Raw genomic sequence first — 21461 nt, 5'->3', positions numbered from 1 at the left:
ATGGATCAATTTTTTTGGGACAATATTTTTTTTTTTTGCCATGACTTCACTACAAGTAAACTGTCATTTAGCTTCAAATTTTTTAGCATAAGACCATTTCTAATGCTAATAGCGTCAGTTTAGCATCCACAATTTCGAACACAAATGTGCTTTTTTTAATTCAATTTTTTTAAGACACTTTGTGTTAGTTTTGGTAGATGCTATAGAGCATATTCACTGACGCTAGTTTTTCAAAATTAATCATCGATTAGCATCCACAAATTTTGATGCTAAATATTGTTTAATTTTAGAGTTTTTCTAATTACACTTTGTTTAATCCTAATTGCACCTTAAAATGATAAAATTATCCTTCTTTAAAATTTAATTTTCAAAATGCATCTTCCTTTTTTCTTGGTTACACCCTAAAATCCCTCTTCAGTTTAAGTAGGTCATGTAAACTTAGTTTCAGTAGGTCATGTAAACTGAGTTTAAGTGTACATACTTAAACTCAATTTAAGTAGGTCATGTAAACCAAGTTTAAGTCTATATTTAAAAGTTCAACATTGTTCAATGATTCTACGTAATCTCAGTTTAAGTAGATCATGTAAACTTAGTTTAAGTAGGTCATGTAAACTCTATTTAAGTAGGTCATGTAAACTGATTTTAAGTGTACATCTAAAAGTTCAACATTGTTCAATGATTATACGTAATATCAGTTTAAGTATGTACATGTAAAATTAGTTTAAGTAGGTAATGTAAACTGAGTTTAAGTGTACATATTTAAACTCACTTTAAGTAGGTTATGTAAACTAAGTTTAAGTAGACTATGTAAACTAAGTTTACATGAACCTACTTAAACTGAATTTAAGTTAACCTCAACAATGTAAAACTGAAACTGTCGTACAGTGCAGTTGAACAACAAGAAGAAAACTGAAATCAGCGTTATTGAAAAAGAAGAAAAAATTCACTTATTTATATGCAATCGAGTATGAATGAAAGATGTTTTGATTCACTCTTTAATCTTCCATAGAGATTAATTGAATATCAGGATTGTTTGATCCTTGGTGGGTGAAAGAGGATGGAATTTTATAGTGATAATGAATGAAATCAAGATTTTAAGAAAATTTATATAAAAGGATAATTTTGGTATTATCAAAAACTTTTTAAAAAAATCGGATGTAACCAGAAATATATAGGGTGTGAATAGAAAAACTCTTAATTTTAAGTAGCATCCACATATTCTGATGCTACAATTATTAATTTTTTTAAAATTTATTTTTTACCCAAATTTTCACCTTTTTTTTTATTGTTTTCGATACTCTTCCCCAATTTTATTTTCATTTCATTAATATTTTCTTTGAAATAATTTCTATATTGAAAAAAAGATGGGTCAGTTTTTTTGGCAATATTTTTTTGGTAAAAATATCGTTTTGGTCCCTGCAATATGCCTCATTTTGGTTTTAGTCCATGCAAATATGCCTCATTTTAATTTTGGTCTCTGACTCCACTTTTGTGATGATTTGCACACGTGACACATGATGATTAAACTCATTTATTAGAGAAATAGTCCCTGCAAAATCTTTTGATTTTGAAAAAGGTCCGCAAGGACTATTTTCAAAAACAAAATATTTTGCAAGAACCAAAAACACCAAAAAAAATTTACAGAGACTAAAACCAAAACGAGGCATATTTGCAGGGACCAAAATCATATTTTAGCCTATTTTTTTTCCAACGACTCACTTTATTACGGGACGGAGAGAGTGTTACCTTAGCTCTTACCCACTCCGATCATATTTATAAGCAAAAAATAACTTTTTAGATTTATTGAATAACTAATGTATCCAGTCGTAATTATAGATCAGATACATTAGTTATTTAATATACTTAAAAAGTTGTTTTTTGCTTATAAATGTGACTGAAATGAGTATTTATTTAATTCCATGTAAAACTTCATTCTAGTTCTGGTGTGACGTCATTCATTGATATTTGATTTTAAGATGTGATGCCCTTGGTATTTAATTTCCTAATCTAACTAAAGACTTACTCTGAAATTAATGAGCTGCAAGGTTCTGATTCATTCATTTGACGCACATCCATCTCAAGTATTGAATCATGATATACTCTTCCGTTCCTATATCTAAACATCCATTTAACTTTATTTTTGTCTTTAAATATAAATCTCTTTTCAAATTACTAAATGTATTTATTACTTTTTTCCTAAACATATCCTAATTAATACTACTAACTTATCTTGAAATATGAAAAGTCAAATTTAATACACATACAAACAAATGATAATTTAGTAATATTAACCCACAAAATAGACACATTAATTACATTACCAACTTTTCTTAAGAAATGTGAAAAAAGCAAAGGGAGTTTACATATAGGGACGAAGGGAGTATAATATATCCATGCACCAAGTCCAATAGTGCTGGGCAGGAGGAGATGTATTGGGAAAAACACAAGTCTGATATAGGATAAAGATAAGAATTATGTTCTTCACCCAACCAAATTCACTTGCGCCCAACTGAAATACCTAAAATACTCATGCGTTAGTTAACTAACGCAAGTGTAAAAATTTGCGCAAATTAAGTCATGCAGCGTTAGATAAGTCACGTAGAGTGACTTAACTCACTTTTTTTTAATTTATTTACTATATTCAAATTATTTTATTTACTTTATTCTAATTTATTTATTTGTTCACTTTATTCTAATTTATTTGTTCACTTTATTCTAATTTATTTACTTTATAAAAATTAATTTATTTACTTTATTCTAAATTATTTATTTACTTTATTCTAAATTATTTATTTACTTTATTCTAATTTACTTATTCACTTAAAGTAAATATTTATTCTAATTTTTTCATTAAATAAAAACAAATATAAATAAAAAGAATTTAACTAAATTAAAATTTATTTGAATTTATTCATTAAATACAAAATCAGAAAATAAAAGCAAATATAAATAAAAAGAAATGAACAAAATTAATACATATAACAACATCTCATTTTATATTAATAGAATTCATACAATAATTGAACATTTATTCGAAAAAACTAAATCTACTTATTTTCTTTTTACCTTCTTGGGGTAAAAAGTGATCATTCATGGGGTAAATAATGAATTGATCTTTCACTGCTTCTCTCATAAACCATCAGTTTATGAGCCTCCAAGGAACTTTTCAATTCTTCAATCTTCAAAGTTTTCACATCCTTTGATTCATGAATTGCAACCACTATAAAATCAAATCTTGGAGATAGTGTTCTCATGATTTTCTCAACAATTTGTTGATCTGTAACTACTTCTCCATAAGCTTTTATCTGATTTACAACATTGATTAGTTTGGAGATGTAATCAGCAATCTTCTTCTCATCCTCCATTTGCATCAATTTAAACTTCCTTCTCAATGACTGAAGCTTTATCTGCTCCACCTTATCATCACCTTCATGATATTTTTCCAGAATATTTGAAGCTTCCTTTGATCTTGTGGATTTAGAAATTCTTTTAAAGTTTCCTTCATCAAGACTCTATTGAATGAGGAACAATTCCTTGCAATCCTTCTTCTTTAACTCTTTATGTGCATTCCTATGCACTTCAGTTGCATTAGCACCTATATCAATGTAACCGTTTTGCACAATCTCCAATAAATCTTGTGCCTCAAACAGATTCTTCATCACAACACTCCATCTTTCCCAATTTCTTCCATCAAGACTTGGAAGATGAGTATTGAAATTGCTACTACCAATCATGGTTTCTACGTTTCTGCACCTTGATAATTGTGTGATTGAAGTTTTCTTGCTCCCTTAGATTAGAACCAGAGGCTCTGATACCAATTTGTTAGTGCAGCAATCAATTTCTTGCAATGCAAGTTAGGGTTTCTAATTTTGAGGGATTAGAGAGAAATAAGAAGAAGAGAGAAAGAGAAGGTTTATTGTTTGTAATGTTGTAAATTCATTAGTTGTGAAATACACTTACAAACATGGTTTTATACAAGCTTAGTTACATGGCTTGCGTGACAAGTTATCTCAAAAGCCCTAACAAACTTTGCTAAAAACTAGCTAAGTGTAGCAAACTTCTAACCAACTTGATTATCTTGTGTTTAATCAAACAAACCTTGATTAAAACACTAATCATATCTAAACTGAACTTGGATTAAATCTAACAAAACCAAACACATGCTTAGTCAAGACAATTAGAAGTTGAAGTCGTTAAAGAATAAAATTTTGCACAAGTAATCTACTAAAAAATTAGAACAACATCATTAACATATATTAATCTAGGAAAAAATGTGAAAAATATATGAAACAAATATATAGAATAGAATAGGACAAACTTCTTAGGATGGCATATATGATCATATATTAGCAAATAATTGATAATTTTTAGCATCAAGGATTATTTGTCTAACGGCTGCAATTGCTGCAATAGCTCCCAATGCAGAGAAAACCACAGCAATAGTAACATTCAACCAGAAAATGAGGCTTCTCTTAGATGGCTTAAATGTCAAATTAAAGAAAATTACAGGTAAAACAAAGTCAAGTGGCATAAAACCAAAAGCTCCAATGAGTGAGTTTATGTCCCCAAAAAATGGAAGCATGGCTGCTATTAGGGTTGAAATAGTAATGGCTATTGACCGGGAAATCAGTCTGGGGATTACATTGCGGTTGGAGAACTCAGGGCTTTTTGGGTCCCCAAATGTTTGCTCTAACACTTCATTTGTAGGTTGCAAGTACACCTGTATTAAAAATCCAATAGTTAGTTGTTGGCGATTTTTAAATGAGTCGAGGTCAAGTTATTCGTATCAAACTACAATCAAATTTCGAACTGAAACAATTCTTATCGAGTACAGACTAGTTCGGCTCGACTATATAATTCTTATCGAGTGCATACTAGTTCGAACTGAAACAATTCTTATCGAGTACAGACTAGTTCGAACTGAAAAAAATATTACTTACCACACCAACTGCTGATAATTGTACTATAGTAAACACGTTGGTCATATAAATAAACCACTTAGGCACTAATGGCTTCCCATTGTCCACAAAGTTGCTTAAGATAAGGCCTTCAGATTCATTGCCAAATGCCCAATAACCAGATATGGCTACACTAAAGAAAGTGACGGTAACCACAGTGTAACAAACACTTAGTCCCTTGAACATCTTCCCTTTAACCGGTGGTGCTAACGTTGCCTGTAAAAAAAACATGTAAGAACTAAGCACAAAATAATAGGAAAGGATTTGTAAAGTAATAAGAATGGGAAAGAATTGTCTCCATGCACATGAGAGAATTGTGAAATCTAAACCTTTGAATAATAGAACGTTTTTTTATCTTAACAAGTCATTTCTAAGATCAAGGTGATCGAGATAGTTTAGAGTTCAATCAGGAGGTAAATAAAGTTCAACCAATGCATATATATTCGAACTTAAACTCATCATCCATACCTGAATTTCAGGAATGATTCCATTTCCGTAGGTTGTGGCAATGATGCTAAGAGCATTGAAGATTCCAAATAACCGATCTTCTGTATCACCTTTTAAAGAATAATTCTTTTCTGGTCCTTTTGATGAATTTCCTATAGTAGTAATAATATTGATGAAGTTAAGATAAAAATAATTCATTTTATACATCACCAAGTTAGCATAAAGTTCAAATTGGTGAGTAACAAAGGAGTATGTAATTTATTTTTGCAAATACCAATATATATAGAACCAGCAGCAGCACAAGCACTATAGAGTAAGCATAGAACCAAAGACACAAGATTAATGTGTCTCAATGAGTGAAAAGATGGGATTTGAGCCAAAATCAACATGAAGCAACCAAATATGATCACAAACTCGTAAAGCTTCATAGACCCATTTGGGTTTGACAACAAATAAACTGCCTGCAGGTGATTAATTACATGGGAAAAATATATATAAGAATATAATATAATCAAATTAAAATGGTAACAATATGGTTAGGGCATGTAAAAAATGTGAGTCTATATGAGTGTGTGTATCACAAGGGTTCAAAATTACCTTCATGCATTGACCACCTAAAAGAGTACAAGCCACTACAGCCCCATAGCATACTGCAAACTGAATTGGCCCCACAAAATAACGACCCCATCTAGGACCTGCCAATGTTAGTTTCACAATTAGCTATATTTAATTGGAGCAATAATTCATGTAAATTTTGTCCTTAATTACAATTCAGATAATAGATTGAAGAATATTTGATATGTCAGGACGCAGGTTTAAATCCAGAATACTCTACTTTCCAAACAAGTGTACCAAAAAAAATACTAAACCAAATCATAAAGATAAATAAGAAATGATATGTTGTTGTAAGATACCTAAAATGTCTCGAGCCATATCTCTAAACCGTAGTTGACGATTACCCAATTGAGCTTGGTGTTCAAGAACCCTAGATAATAAATTGTAGGAATAGAAAGTGACCATAGCTCCAATCACTAAGAAAAATATTCCAGCCGTCCATCCAAGTAATGTGAAAGCATATGGAAGACTTAGGAGAGGTGGAGCCACAATTGATGTTGTCAAGTGGTAACCACAGTGCACCCATGAACCTAAAACGAATAAAAATAAAACCATGAACTCAATTTAATGAGTTAAGCTAACAAATTCACTCTCCCTAACCAAATAATTAGTCGATAACATTTGTGTATAAAAAAAAAAGTCCATCATCAATAACAATGACTATCTTATTTTTTTAAGAAGTTAAATTAACTCATCCAAATTAACATAAAAAAAAATTAAACATAAGACCTTGAAGAGGAACACACCTCAAAGTTAGAAGTCAATGCTACCATAACAACTCAAATGAGTTAAATGCAATGATTATCTTATGGTAGGAAAATTTGTTAAATATAGAGATAAGTTCTCATTTTCATTTTTCTCCATTTCATAATTTGCTCGAGTCTCCACATCACACGACTCAAACAAATGTATTGTTCAAGAATACAAAAAAGTTATACATTACATATAAATAAATTGAAGCTTTGTACCAAATAAAAAAAAAAATTGAAGCTTAATGTTGTTTATAAATACCACTTTCACTCTTTAACTTGAAAAAACGTCTTTTATAAAGGACAAAATCATGAGAACATAGATGTAAAAGTATCTCAAAAATATAAGGCTTAAGTGTAACACATAATAAAACTCACTACATTATAATATTAAAAAAAAAACCCACTTTTAATGTGAAATCGGTAATTATTATTTTATTTTTATAGTCTAAAAGATACGTGCAGACATTATAATATAAAAAAAAAACTACTTTTAATGTGAAATCGGTAATTATTATTTTATTTTTTTAGGCTAAAAGATACGTGCAGAGGGACCTTTTGCTGCAACACTTTGACTCAATATATATTATTACGTCTATATATATAAGACCTTTTTGCTAAAATTATGGAAATTAAGAAAGTGCATATTTGTTTTAAAATTGTATTACAATTTTATTTTTAAGAGAGAGAGTTGATTTATGTTTTCCATATGTTATTTATTGCTGATTGAAGAAAAAGATGTATAATAAATAGGGATATATATGTAATGAAATAATTAATGTAGTTGGAAATAGTAAATAAGTCTTATAAAAAAGGACAAAAAAAATCTCAAAAGGATCTCATAGTTGGAAATAGTACTTCCTCCGTCCCTAATTATAAGATCCTTTTGATAATTTTTTTTGTCCCTTTTTATAAGACCCTCTTGTTATTTCCAACTACATTAATTATTTCTTTACATACATGCCCCTATTTATTATACATCTTTTTCTTCAATCAATAATAAATAACATGTTGAAAACATAAACTAACTTTCTTTCTTAAAGGATAAAATTGTAAAAACAATAGTCATTACAAACAACTTTAATACAAATATCCACTATCTTAATTCCCGTGATTTTGGCAAAAGGGCTTTATAATTAGGGACGGAGGGAGTATTATATAGTTTTTATCGTGAAATTTGTTTGCTGCCTACGTATATGTGGGTCAATTATTCAAACAAGGCAGGCGCAGCAAGAAAGACAAAGTTGTATCACTATTTCGGTTCATCTGAGTCAGAAGTAGTATCGGTTCATCTAAGTCAGAGGTAGAAGAACAATAAAAAATCAAAAGATCCACATTCACATAAAGTCGGCTACTAAAACTATAGCTATAAACTTAATTATTCATATACTCCATTTGGACCGACATAGATCATTCCATTCCCTGATTACAGCTTTGCATAGAGCCTTCACATCAAATTTGAATACATTCAAGGTTTTCGCAATATCTAGCATTTACCTAAATGTAGAAATCTCTTTTAACCGAGATGCAAACATTGATACATCATATTTTAGAAGTTTAGTCGCGTCCTAAACCCTAATACCATTAGTTATTTTTATGTTGCTTTTGAATTAACAAAGGTGATAGATGGAACAAGAACAATAAACAGATGAGTATAATGTTCCATACAAGACAAAACAGAGAACTTGAGAAGGGTAAATTAGGAGTAATACCTTTTGATTTGAGGACAAAGAGAGCACCTGCATCAACATCTCTTTGGTGTTCATCTATTTGTAAAGAACTATTTTGTTTCTCTGATTTTTCATGTTCTGCTGTTGAGCTTGGAAGCAGGGTACCCATCCCTTCTCTATTGTCTATCCTCTAACAAACAATATTTTTTGAGGGGTCTAACAGATTATTGTCAATATTAGAGGATGGAATGTGTATAAATACTATACTATAGTCTATATATATATATATATATATAGTGGAGCCGTGGACCACTTTTCTTAAATACTATTTAATATGTCGATTAATTTGACCTATGGGATCGGTAAGGTTATTTTCATGGACCCCTCTAGGAAAATGATCATCTTACACGGTAGGATAGATACTATACAAAACCAAATTTTCAATGAATACGTATGGTTAGTCAATAATAATTTTGTTTAAAAAATTGTTATCAGAAAATTTTAGAAGATATTAGTGTTTGTTTGTTTGTTCGATTGAGGAAAGAATTTTTTTAAATACTAGACTTATAATTTTTACTTGTGCCATTACCCGTCATCTTCCAAACATATGACATTCAGCTTTGTTTTGACATCTTCAAAAAAAGCATAGAAATCATATAATTTTGACTCTTCATAATTTTGACACTCACCAACCAAGAAATCAGAATCATAACCACCACCAATAACTTCAGGATAAAGTGATATGGAGATTGAGTAATATTTCCATTTAAATTATGGTGGCATAGATATGCCAACATCTGAATTCAAGAGCACAATTTCAACATAAAATGTGTCATCAGGTCTCTTGAAATCTGACACTAACCATATTCCTAATGCTAATGGACCAAGAAGATTACGAACAGTGAATGCAGAAATAGGTTGAACAATGTTTGCCATCTTGGAAAAAAGTGATTCATAAAATAAGTAGAAAATAAGGTGTTGATGAAAAAAGTTTACACCGCAGAAAAATGTTGAAAATTTTGAAGAGTTTCTGAAAGTAAGAGGAAACAATATTTGCTGCGTTGTGAGGAACTACAAACACAAAGTACCCATTTTATGGGTGCAGATCCTCTACATTTGTGGAAAAAATGGCAATCTCAATTTCCATTCTTAAGAACAAGACACGTGGATAAGTAAGATAACAATGGTTCTGATTCAGTCCATGAATTATTTTAATTAATTAATTAACAAAAAAAAAACCACCCCCTTCCTGGTAAACCAGACCTCTTTCTCTCTCTCTCATCTGCAAGTTAGAGAACGAAAATTTCTAAACAACCCAATGCAACTCAAATTGGTTATGAGTTATGACCAAAACATAGAAAATTATCCTTTTCTTTTAGTGACGACACCTCTTTCTCTCTCATTTAGAGTTTAGATCTGGAAAACTTCTTGAGAATCCATTTTTCCAGAAGACAACGTCGATGTCGTCATCGACCACACCTCAACATGTCTTAAATGGGTTAACAGTATTTTACCCCTCCTATAATATATAGTTTTTTTCCTGGTTTGCCTCCTATAAAAAAAATTCAATTCGGTTCTTGTAAAAGAAAATTGTTTCAAAATACCCCATAGGTCATCTGAATGCGCATTTTCGCTAATGTGGCACGCTGACTGTAAATTTATTTTGTTTTTCATTTTTTTTTATGGATACACGTGGCATTTGTGCCTTTTTTTAAAATAAAAAATATATCTAAATTCAATTATATTAATTTAGAAATTTAATTATCGAAAATTAAAAAAAAATCAAAAAAATTAGAAAAAAAATCTTTTTTTTCGAAAGTTAAAAGTTTTATTTTATAAAAAAATTATGGAACATAATCTATTTCAAAATTTTTGAAAATAACTAGAAAATATATTTCAAAAATTTGAAATTGGAAAAAAGTTTAGATTTTTCTTTTGAAGTTAAAAAGTTCATTTTTTTAATTTATTTTTTATACAATAATTAAAAAAATCATAATTAATAAAAACAAAACATTAGATAACTTTTTTTGAAAATAAAAATTTAGATAATATTTTTCCGAAATTGAAAATTCTGAAAAATGAAAATATTTTTCCAGAATTTAGATAATATTTTTTTAAAACTTAAAAAAAATAGATAATCTTTTTCCAGAATTATAATAGAAAAAATTCAGTTTATTTTTTGAACATTTTATTCCAGACGTAATCAAAAAATTTGAAAAAAACATTTTTGTTTACAAAATTATGAAGATTTTTGTTAAAAAATAAAATTATGCTATTTTTTTTTAAGAAATCAAAATGATATATATAACCAAACGACTAACCTTCCGGCACAAGGTGTACCAAAAAAGAAAGCCAAAATTTACAAGAGTATTTCAACGGCAAAAATCAACAATAATTAGCCACACCCGCACATATGAATAGGTTTTGCCACCAATTATGAAAGCTATAATGAAAAACTACATCATGAGCTTTAAACCACCAAAAAGATAATAATTTGACTTTTTCCACGAGCTGTAATGGATTGTTCTCTTTGCCGCTAAAATTATGTCATTTCTTTCCTTCCAAATCACTCAGACACAAGTGAACCAAAACAAATCCATGAGGAATCGCCTAGATTTGGCACCAACAGAAATTGTACCAAACTGATAAAAATGATCAACAATATTATAATGGTCCGCAGAATAAACACAAAGCCAGTTTCGAACCAGTTGTCAAATCTGACCAAACAAGGGACAAGACAGAAAAAGATGATTCTTTGTTTCCTGAAAATTGTAACCTGTTACGCACATCTGAGACTTCGATGAGATAACGCTTCTACTATACAAATTTGGTTTAGAAGGCAAGCAAAATTGAAACAAACGCCAAGCGAACACAGTAGCCTTCAATGAAATATCCTTCCTCCATAAAAGAGCCTCCGAGACACAAACAGCGGGAGAAGACCAAAAGTAAGACGCTTGTACACCCCCTAACCGTGTACCCCTTAACCAGGTCTGGAATCCACCGCCACGCGCCATTACTGTCAACATGTAACACAACAGACGATAACAAATTCCTACAAACCCACAGTATCTACCGCCACTTCCAAGCCTCATCCCCTACCTCCCACTCTCTAGCAAACATTTGCGCCATCGTACACAATTTATCCTCGCATAAATCATATAACCTACGAAAACAAACGCTAAGGGATACATTCCTAACCCACATATCTAACCAAAATAAAGAGTTAGCACCATTACCTACATGAAGCCATAAGTTATCGGGAAACTAATTACGAAACACACCTCCACCGTCCCTGATGCCAACGATATCCTTCCACCACACTGATCCCTCACTCCCCCCAACTGACAACAGCCCCCTCTCTTGTGTCATGCTAACTGGTGTCTCCGGTGCACAGGTTAAGAAGTCAAATATAGTAGTATTTGTATTAAATGTTTAAATATCCCGAAAGAATATTCTCTCCGTCCCAAATTATAAGCAAAAAAAATATCACACTTATTAAGAAAACTAAAACATAAGAATTTGGAGTATAGTTTTTTGTGTTTTCTTTGGAAAAAGTTTTATAGGAAGATGTAAAAACAATTTTCATTGGCTATTGGTTATGGAAAAAATGAAAGAAAAAGAAAATTGAATGTAATTTGCATTTAATTTTATGAGAATAAACAAAAAAAATCTTGGAAAAGATAAAAGTGTCTTTTTTGCTTATATTTTGGAACAAAGAAAATGTGTTTTTTTTTCTTATATTATGGGACAGCGGGAGTAATATTTGCATTTAAAATTGTGTAATCAATGCATTAAATGTTTCATCTTTTGACTTAGACCATCTACAATGGGGGTCCTTCCCCTATTAAGCATCATTGTAAATAGGCACTCCCTTTCTGACACCAATGAATAGGGTGCTTATAAAGATGGGTGCTTGTATAGGCACCCTCTCTTCTATTATTCATGGGTCTCACGTGTACAATTAATTATATTTTAAATCCACTTGGGTTGGTCCGGTGGTATTGACTTGGGAATTGAGAGCGTGCTCCTCCTCAAGGTCCCAGGTTCGATCCTCCCCGGTGCCAGTTTGAGTGGACTAATTTAGATTCTTAAAAAAAAAAAAAATCTATTTTTTTATGTATTTAATTATGTATTATTTTGATATTAAAAAATAATTATATAATAGTTGAATTTGATTCCTAAAAAAAATAGTTGAATTTGAGTTTTAACTTTTTCTTGAATTATTAATAAAAATAAAATAAAAATGTTTGTTTTTTTTTAATAATTTATAATTAAATTATTTCAATATTTTAAAATTATATAATTAAGAATGAGTATAAAAATTATTGTTAAAATATAAGATATAGAGTTATTGCTAGAACCCATTTAATAATTATCTTGAGGTGCTGAGTTGGAAAAATTGAATGCTTATTACGTATTAATTATAAAACGAATTACGTGTGGATCTATTTAAGCACCAAATGGAGTGCTTTGTCTTACTTAACCGGTGCATGAGATGTGGGACAGCCGATAACATTACCCTTTATTTTTTACCAAGTTCCGTTCATTTCTCCAACATTTCAACATTTCCCTCTCTCTCTCTCACTCACTCACTCACTCAGTCGATTAAGCAACATTTCAACAGTTTTGAGACTCGTCTCGCTCAAATTACACAAACGTTACTTCGTAGGGTTTATTTTCCATTCATTCATCCATGTCTTTTGTTTCAACTCATTCATCATTCTCCGTTAAACTGATTTATCATATACAATCTTCACATTTACCATTTGTTTTTTTTATTATGCACTTAACATGTTTGTTAAAACTCCTCATACATTTTCTTCAATTTCTGATTCTGAAACTTTATTTTCTGTTACATTTGCAGCAATTTCTTCATTTCTAATTCATATTTGTTTGTTTCTACAGAAAGGTGCCAGTACAACAACGTTCACTTCTTTTCGTTGCTGAGCCTGTCACCAGTTTGAAAGGTGTGTGCGAGCTCGCCACTATTCTTCTTTTTCCCTGATTGATCAATTTTTTCTGCTTCTTATTTGAGTTTATGCATTTTTTTAGGCCGATTGCTCATGTGATTTTAGGGTTTCTGCTTGTCGTTTGTTTTTTATTGTTCCTGTACAAATTTTGTCCAACTTATAGTTTGATTTTAAGTTATTATTATTTTGTTCGTTATGATTTATAAGGTTGATGTACATTGCATTTTCAAATGTCTCAGTTGTTGTATAACCTAAACAATGTCATTTGAACTTAGCAGTTTGAGTTTCTGAGTTAATAAAATCATTGTGCATTCTGACTGTTTTTATTACATTTTGCAAGTTTCCCTTCTCGAAATCATGTCTATAGTTACGATTATGACAGAAACTTCCATTTTGTTGGTTGAAGGAAGCAACATTGATTGAACTTATTCCCAGGCAACCTCAACCACATTACTACATTTAACAGTTTCAGTCATGGCGTTAATCTCTCTGTTTATTATTGCTAATGAAATCTTTTCAATCATGTCATAACTTTACTCCGCTGTTCGGCTTAGGTCATCGCGTGCTCTGATGAACAACATGATCGATTAAGCAATCTCTCAGACGATTTGATTTGTCATATTTTGTCTTTCCTATCAACAAAACAGTGTTATAGAACATGTGTTCTATCCACAAGATGGGAGTCAATCTGCACCAAGATTCCCAACCTTCATTTTCAATTACCAGAGATTTCAGACCCTGTGTTGTCCAAAGAAGAATTCCAATCTTTAAATCTTGCTGTCCTAAGACGCAATGAAAATATAAAAAAACTAATGCTTGATAGTGAGCAAGGCTGCCAACCACATGATGTACAAATGTGGGTTTCAAAGGCATCTGTAAATTTTGTTGTCCTCAGACGCACTGAAAATATAAGAAAATTAAGGCTCGAGAGCGAGAAAGGCTGCCAGCCAAATGATGTACACATGTGGGTTTCAAAGGCATTTGATCTCAAGGTCCAGGAACTTGACTTGGATCTGTTTCTCCATGAAAAAATCTTACTGCCGCTTAGGCTTTCCATGTGTGAGTCACTCGTGGTCTTAAAATTGCGGGGCAGAATTCAACCAACACTCAATTCTTCTTTTCATGTATATTTACCGTCACTAAAGATTCTTCATCTCCGTGAAACTGTGAGGTATTCTATGTTTGATGACGGTAAAGAGTATGATCTCAATAATTTTCTATCTGGTTGTCCACATTTAGAGGAACTTCTTTTACATGAGACCTTTGCATTACCGATCAACACCTCTTTTCACTTATTGAAGAGATTATTCCTTTCTTTATATATGCCTACTTCTGTTAAGTGTTGTCCACTACAAATTAATGCCCCGTCACTTGAAGTTCTTTCAATTGTTGATTCTTCATTGGCTCCTAGAAAATATGACTTTACAAACTTGTCCAATCTTGATGAAGCTGCTATTTTCATTTGTAAGCGTGTGGATTTTAACAATTTGTATACAGTCTTGAAAGGACTTTCTAATGTCAAATCACTGGCTCTCGGTTCTAAAATTTTTCATGTAAGTTTCATAAATATTTTCCTTTTTTAATTACAAGTTCCATATTTAGTCTCCCATATGCAATTCTATTCTCATTTTATAATTTTGTTATGCAGTTTCTCAGCATGGAGGACAAATTTTACAACTTACATCTTCTCACTTTTCACAATTTATTATTGTTATGGGTTGAAATATCTGAGAATTGCAGTTGGAATATGCTCGTCAGCTTTCTACAGAATGCTCCAAAACTTAAGCATCTTGTAATGGCGGTGTGTACGATGTTTTTTTAACTATATTTGCACAAATTTTTTTTAAAAGATAAAATTTAATAAGCTCAAAACCTGGCACAAGAAGAGTAAAGACCTAGCAAAAGATACATAGAGTTTGCTAATAAAACAGATCAATACATTAATTAATTCAATACAATCTATATTTGTGTAGATTGTCCTAGCAATTTAACCTTCTTTCAAACTATTTTACTTACATTTTATCTTTATGCTATATATCAGTTGGAAAATTCTAATGATAATTTTTGGCTTACATGCAGAGAAACATTGAAATCAATTCCCGAAGAAAGGAGGTTGGAAACTCGAGTTGGGTGGAGCCATCAATATCTCCGGCATGTCTTACAAGCAGTCTCATTACATTTGAATTTGTTGGAATTCAAAACATAAAAACTGATCTGGACTTTACGCGATATATTATAAATCACTCAAGTAAGTTACAGAAGGTAAAGATTTTCACACCCAGTTCAAAGAAAAGAAGAGTAGAAAAAAGTTTACGCAAGGGGTCAAAGAAATCCTCCGTACTAGTATGGGTACGAATTTTACATATTTTCTTTTCTTCCATACAGAGTCTATATACTTTCTGTTTTAATGAAAAAGGTTGGTATGTTAATATTTGTTGGTATGATGTTGTGGGGTGGTGATATAACTTTTCTCCTCTCTTACTCTTCTAGACATTAACTCCGACCATCAACACAACTTTATATCTCTTGAATTTATTCGTGGTTGAGAATAAGACTCTTTTTTTTAAAATAAGTAAATTATATCCTCTTAAGTTTTTAAATATATTAATTTTTTTTATCGATACACCCTAATGATTTTATCATTTATATTTATAATCTTAAAATTAATTATTCAATATTTGTTACAGGATATTAATTCAATTGAAGATCATATGGATGCCTTCAAGGATTCAATGAACACTCGACACTTTTCAAATCCTTTATATTGATATTGATACAGCTCTTTTTTGAGCTGTTCTTGCCCAATAAATAAATTTAAGTCATCAAAGCTTAGTGAGTGAGTTTTAATGAGCTTATCCATAATGAAGGAGTGTTTATTCTATGATGAAATCAAATTGTATGCTCGAACTGCTTGTGTGGATATATTCAGACACACATTGATTGTATGCCAGAAATATTGTATTGCCAGAATTATTGCGGCAACTATGTTGTTTTGTTTATTAATTGTGATGTTTGGTCATCTTGTCTTTTCAAAAACTTCAGTCTTTCTATATGATCTAGAGAAGCTTGGTTGATCTATGAGATTTTCCTTTAGTATTACAACATTACATCCTAAATTATTACCAATACTATAAATCATGGAGTGTGAACTAATTTTCTTGCATAAAACCTGACAGAACTTTTTCATTTCAAAAGATTTATTTAAGGCCAACACCTTCCTATCAATCTGTAAAACTCTGATTTTTAAGTAAGTGTGCATTTATATGAACAAAGGGAGTTCTATCACAAAGTCTTCCTCTCATATTACAAAACCACATTTCCACGAACAAAGGGGTTATGAAGCAAGGTGATTACTAGTAACCAAACACATTTTTCTAAAAAAAATACACAACCTTAAGATTCTCTTTTTTTATCTCCAAAGGTTAGTCGTAGGAATGAATTTCTCATCCATGAAACAAATGTTCCACATGCTCAAGATATTACTGATGGTTTGAATCCCTGCATTGGAGAAAACTTTCAATATTAGTATAAATAAATATACAAACATTGTTCTGAAAATATTATCCTATTAGTATTCTAATTTTGAGAATATATCATGCCAAACTGGTGTATGTGAAATTACTTGAGGAGAGATTTGGGTGAAAAGGGTAAAGGTTGGAGTAAAAATATTGGATATACAGAATTTTGTTATGTACATGATAAAAAAAGCCTTCAAAGTCGATGTGTATTCTAGAAAAAGGGAGACCGACAATTTTGTTTTATTGTCGATGTCCTTCAAAAAAAATTGTTTTGTTGTGTCAGAATATATAGTTGACTTTGTCGATAGGTGTTCAAAAATTAAACAAAAAATTATTTGATAAAATGAGGAAGAAACACAAGCCTCCAATCTCTGAATTATCCCCTTCTTCAAACCAAATACACCTTAAATGTATTTTGACTAAAGTTTGTTTTGTAAATGTACTATTGATCAAAATTAAAGTTTTCATGACGTGGTTTTTTAATATATTAATTTAGACATATGTTTTGAAATATAAAATTTGTTGAAATGACAAAAGTTAAAAGAGTTTTGGAACTTTTATTTACCATAAAGAGGATAAATTTTAAAAAAATTATAATAGAAGGTGATGACTCTAATTATAACTGTTATGAAATAAACTAAAACCATAAGATCAATAGAAGAAGATGATGATGATGAAAGCCTTTGTATTATTCTGTTCACATGTGTGTCTTTACAATACAATATGAGTCCTATTTATAGTACATAAGATGAGTAAGTGAGTGATCAAGGCAGTTAAGGTCCACTAACTATTCACTTACTAATGGAAGTTATAGGAAGGTGGAAAATGAGAGTTATAGGAAGGTGGAAGACTTAAGGATGGACATCCACTAAGTCATTATTTCATAACACTCCCCCTTGGATGTCCATCATGATATGTCTCGTTAAAACCTTACTAGAGAAAAATCCAATGAAAAAAAAATTCTAGTGAAGAAAAAAGAGTACAACATCCTTTTGTGTCATAATCTGTCTCATTAAAAACCTTACCAGGAAAACTGATGGGATAAAACAATGGTTAAGGGAAAAGGAGTGCAGAAAACATATTTTTCTCCTCTTTAAAATATAAGGCTTTTAAGCAAGGACAACAAAGTATGTCAAAACTCTCAAATTTACGACAAGAGCAACAAATTGTATTCTTTTCCAAATCGAAGGTCACTTGCCATTCTTCCATATTCCTTTTCCTAGCAATTACATAAGTAGATGATGATGTTTGTATGTCCATGCTTTGCACAAAGCATGCTTTAAACAACTCATACTCACGATGGAATAAGTCGAAAATAGTAGGAGTATAAAGCTTGGACACTTGTTGCAAAATATCAGAATATGAGTTCTTTAGTCTTGGGAATTTTTTGGCGTGCTTCAAATTCACACTTCAATTATTTATACTGCTTTTCTTCTACAACATCTTCAAAGCGCTAAAAAAAATTAATTAAATCCAAGTCCTTACTCATAAATTTTTTAATATTTGCATTCACACTTTCACTAAGTTGAGTGCTTCGCATCCCTAATGTCAAAGTCATATTCATGTAACAAGATGCTCATTTCTCCTTTATATAATGTTAAAGTCTTATTCATGTAACAAGATGCTCATTTCTCCTTTATATTGTACATTCTTTACAAACAATTATTTTTCTGAACACCATACTTTATAAGGAGGGATGTCCAACCATCTTCAAATTGTTCTTCATCTTCATAACCAACCATACATGCATTTCTTAAAGTCAATAAGAAAATAAGATTCCCCCTTCATTAAATTTCCTAAGTGTTTAATTTCATTTTGCATCAAGTGCCACGTACATAAACCATTATAAGCTCCAGGCATAACCTCGGCTAATGCTTTTGCCTTTGATTTGTCTTGATCAGTATAAAATGTTTGAGGCATTTTCTGCTTATGTGCTTCTAGAAATGTCTCAAAGAGCCACTCATATGACTCAGCAGTTTCGTCATATAATAATGCAACTCCAAAAATTACGGCTCCTCGATGGTGGTTAAATCCCGAGATGTTTGCTAGTGGTCTATGCGAACTATTTGTGCAATATGTTGAATCAAGAGAAACAACACCAAAATAATTGTAATCAATCAACATCCTAGCATCTGCCCAAAACACATTGGTGAAATCCAACCTTACCACCGTAAGTTTTCCAGAACTCCCAAGCATCTTCAAAGTTAGTTACTAAAAACCATATCTACTTTTGGCTTCCAATCTTCATTCATCTTGTATCAAAAGTCTTAAAAATTCTTAAAAACAAAAAATGTATATCTTATTTGCGGTAGCCAAATGTATACTTTATTTAATTATACATGAGTATAAACAATCTAAATTATCGTAAAAGAGTATATATAACTCACAAAAGAAACATATACATACATATATATATATATATATATATATATATATATATATAATATTTAATGTATCACATTTTAAAATCAATTCTCAACTCTGTTGGTTAGTTTTTTGTAATCATAAAAGTGAATGAGGACAAACATGTGAAATAATTTGTTTCTTATATAAGTAATGAGGACAAGCATATGAAAATTTTTACAAAAGAAATGGATCAACATATGAAATTAGTGATGACAATTGGAGAAAAAACAATAGACGTACCTGAGATTTGAGACAATCGAAAAAGTAAATAAGGGCAACTGAATATTAGTGTTCTCTGTATTTTGGCAAGCTAGTTAGTTTTTGCAGCAAGATCCAAGAACAATGTATTAATACAGTTTGATCTGGTAATTTCATTGAAGACGAAGTGAAAAAACTGAATTCATTTGATGCTAGTTAGACTTTATATATACAATGCAAATCACTACTAAAATGATGCTACATGAGTCTAACCAACTCTAACTGAATTATATGTCAGCAAAACTAACTCTAATAATTACGCAACAGACTGTAACAAATTTTTACAACCAGTCTTCCTTGATTAATTCTCATCCTAATGCATTAATGTGTCAAATATTTATTATTGATATATAGGAACCAAGGTTTTAAATTATTGTTGCATTGCGATCCTTATATTATGTGAATTGTGGTTAAATGTAGAACTGATAGGGCCTTACTGCGGCTGTGTTACTGTCGTAGAGACATCATCAACCCTGATGTCGCGTATCTTTGTAGGCTCCTTTTGTTATAGACTAGGTTGGCCTTCATGTTATCGGGTTTCAGCTTCTCCATATTTATTATCGGCTTTGTGACTCATGCATGAACCAACACTTCTCAGTCTTTCAGGACAAGGTTTATTGATTACATTGAAAACAATGGATGCTCGTGTTCTTTTTTGTCTTCAATTTTATTGATTTGCAGCTCATGGTACACGCAGGATTTCCTTACACAAATATCTTCTCTGTCACTTTCTGAAATATATGGTTATTAACTTATTTTATCCGCCATCGGCCTAATCATTTTGCTCAAGGCCTGCATAGGCTTTCACATGCCGTTTTCAACTCCTGAAGACAACGGTGTTAGCTGGAGAAATCGGGGGATCATGCGCCTCTAAAGATGATGGCTGTGTGATGACAATTAATTATATGCAGTGATTTGAGTTTGATATTTGCATCCCGACACCGAAACTTGTTTCAATTTAAGAATACTTTGACTTTCTATTCCCTTTTACATGATTATTATGTTCCATGGTTCTATATACAATTCCTTTTATTCCTCCCTGCCCTTCAACTCTAGGTTTTTCGACTCCCGAATGTTGATGCAATATTTTCAACCTTACATCTTACTCATATAATTCAGAACCATCTTCAGTCATACCAAATGGAATATTATGGACTTTTTGCTTCAAAATTCGCCATCGACAGAAGTTGACTCAAGAGACTACTCATGGTCTCATTGCAGCCTCATAGAGCAAAAGATTTATAATTGGTTTGTTTTTTGTTTCCTTCTCTATTTAATTTTCTCGAGTTCTCTTTCGGCATAACTTATTATTAGTTGATAAGTTACTACTCTCTTGGGCAAACAGAAAAAATGTACATTTACCCCACTTGAATTTTTCTTATGAAACTTTAAATAAATCTTTTGGTACATCTGGAAATGCTAGAGTTTGTATAAGTGATATTATTCTTTATAAGATTCACCAAAAACAGATAAAAAAACAAGAGCCAAAGCTAGCACCAAAAACAGAAGGCAGCAGTCATAAGATATTGTGAAGGGGTGCCTGCAAAAGATATTGTGAAGCCCAAAGTAAAGAGATGCGCTAGGAGGTAGTAGCAAGTAAGATATGAAAGAGTGAACCTACAACCTAGCATACTATAAGTCAAGCCAAACCAAACTTTATTTTTTAAAATAGAGAAGACTTAGACTTTTTTAGAAGTTTATTTAGCTAAAATCGTCAGGGCACGAGTCATTAAAAAAAGAACATTTTAAGTCTTTCAAACCAAGTTAAATAAATATGAATATTATTTATTAAAATTTGTTCTTATAAAGTAGATTTTTAAAAGGTCAAACTCATACCTACAAAATAGGCCTACGACAGGCCACATCTTAG

At 31.0% G+C, this 21461-nt stretch overlaps 2 protein-coding genes across 2 annotated transcripts; one reads left to right on the top strand and one right to left on the bottom strand.

Moving 5' to 3' along the window:
* Positions 1-4300: 4300 nt before the first annotated feature.
* LOC11428482 (GABA transporter 1) lies at positions 4301-8681 on the bottom strand. Its single transcript, XM_003606236.4, has 7 exons — positions 8482-8681; positions 6320-6550; positions 6003-6100; positions 5680-5866; positions 5427-5557; positions 4941-5174; positions 4301-4720 (listed from the first exon to the last, which is right to left on the bottom strand). Exons 1-7 carry the CDS (start codon positions 8606-8608, stop codon positions 4340-4342), a joined length of 1389 nt encoding a protein of 462 aa, XP_003606284.1. The 5' UTR covers positions 8609-8681; the 3' UTR covers positions 4301-4339.
* A 4263-nt stretch (positions 8682-12944) lies between these two features.
* LOC11421855 (FBD-associated F-box protein At4g10400) lies at positions 12945-16428 on the top strand. Its single transcript, XM_024781398.2, has 6 exons — positions 12945-13104; positions 13345-13406; positions 13964-14962; positions 15058-15210; positions 15489-15758; positions 16097-16428. The coding sequence occupies exons 3-6, from the start codon at positions 14222-14224 to the stop codon at positions 16175-16177; spliced, it is 1245 nt and encodes a 414-aa protein (XP_024637166.1). The 5' UTR covers positions 12945-13104; positions 13345-13406; positions 13964-14221; the 3' UTR covers positions 16178-16428.
* The last annotated feature ends 5033 nt before the right edge of the window (positions 16429-21461 follow it).

This window comes from Medicago truncatula, chromosome 4, assembly GCF_003473485.1.
Source record: "Medicago truncatula cultivar Jemalong A17 chromosome 4, MtrunA17r5.0-ANR, whole genome shotgun sequence".
NCBI lineage: Eukaryota > Viridiplantae > Streptophyta > Magnoliopsida > Fabales > Fabaceae > Medicago > Medicago truncatula.
Note: the sequence above shows the minus strand (reverse complement) of the source record. Positions and strands in the feature narration are given on the sequence as shown.

Excerpts from the sequence above, each read along its gene's own strand:
- LOC11428482 (XM_003606236.4), bottom strand. The coding sequence starts at position 8,608 with ATGGGTACCCTGCTTCCAAGCTCAACAGCAGAACATGAAAAATCAGAG. Across the intron at positions 6,101-6,319 it reads TATGGCTCGAGACATTTTAG|GTCCTAGATGGGGTCGTTAT; the intron begins GTATCTTACAAC and ends TAACATTGGCAG. Across the intron at positions 4,721-4,940 it reads AATTATCAGCAGTTGGTGTG|GTGTACTTGCAACCTACAAA; the intron begins GTAAGTAATATT and ends TTTTTAATACAG.
- LOC11421855 (XM_024781398.2), top strand. The coding sequence starts at position 14,222 with ATGCTTGATAGTGAGCAAGGCTGCCAACCACATGATGTACAAATGTGG. Across the intron at positions 15,211-15,488 it reads TTAAGCATCTTGTAATGGCG|AGAAACATTGAAATCAATTC; the intron begins GTGTGTACGATG and ends GCTTACATGCAG. Across the intron at positions 15,759-16,096 it reads AATCCTCCGTACTAGTATGG|GATATTAATTCAATTGAAGA; the intron begins GTACGAATTTTA and ends TATTTGTTACAG.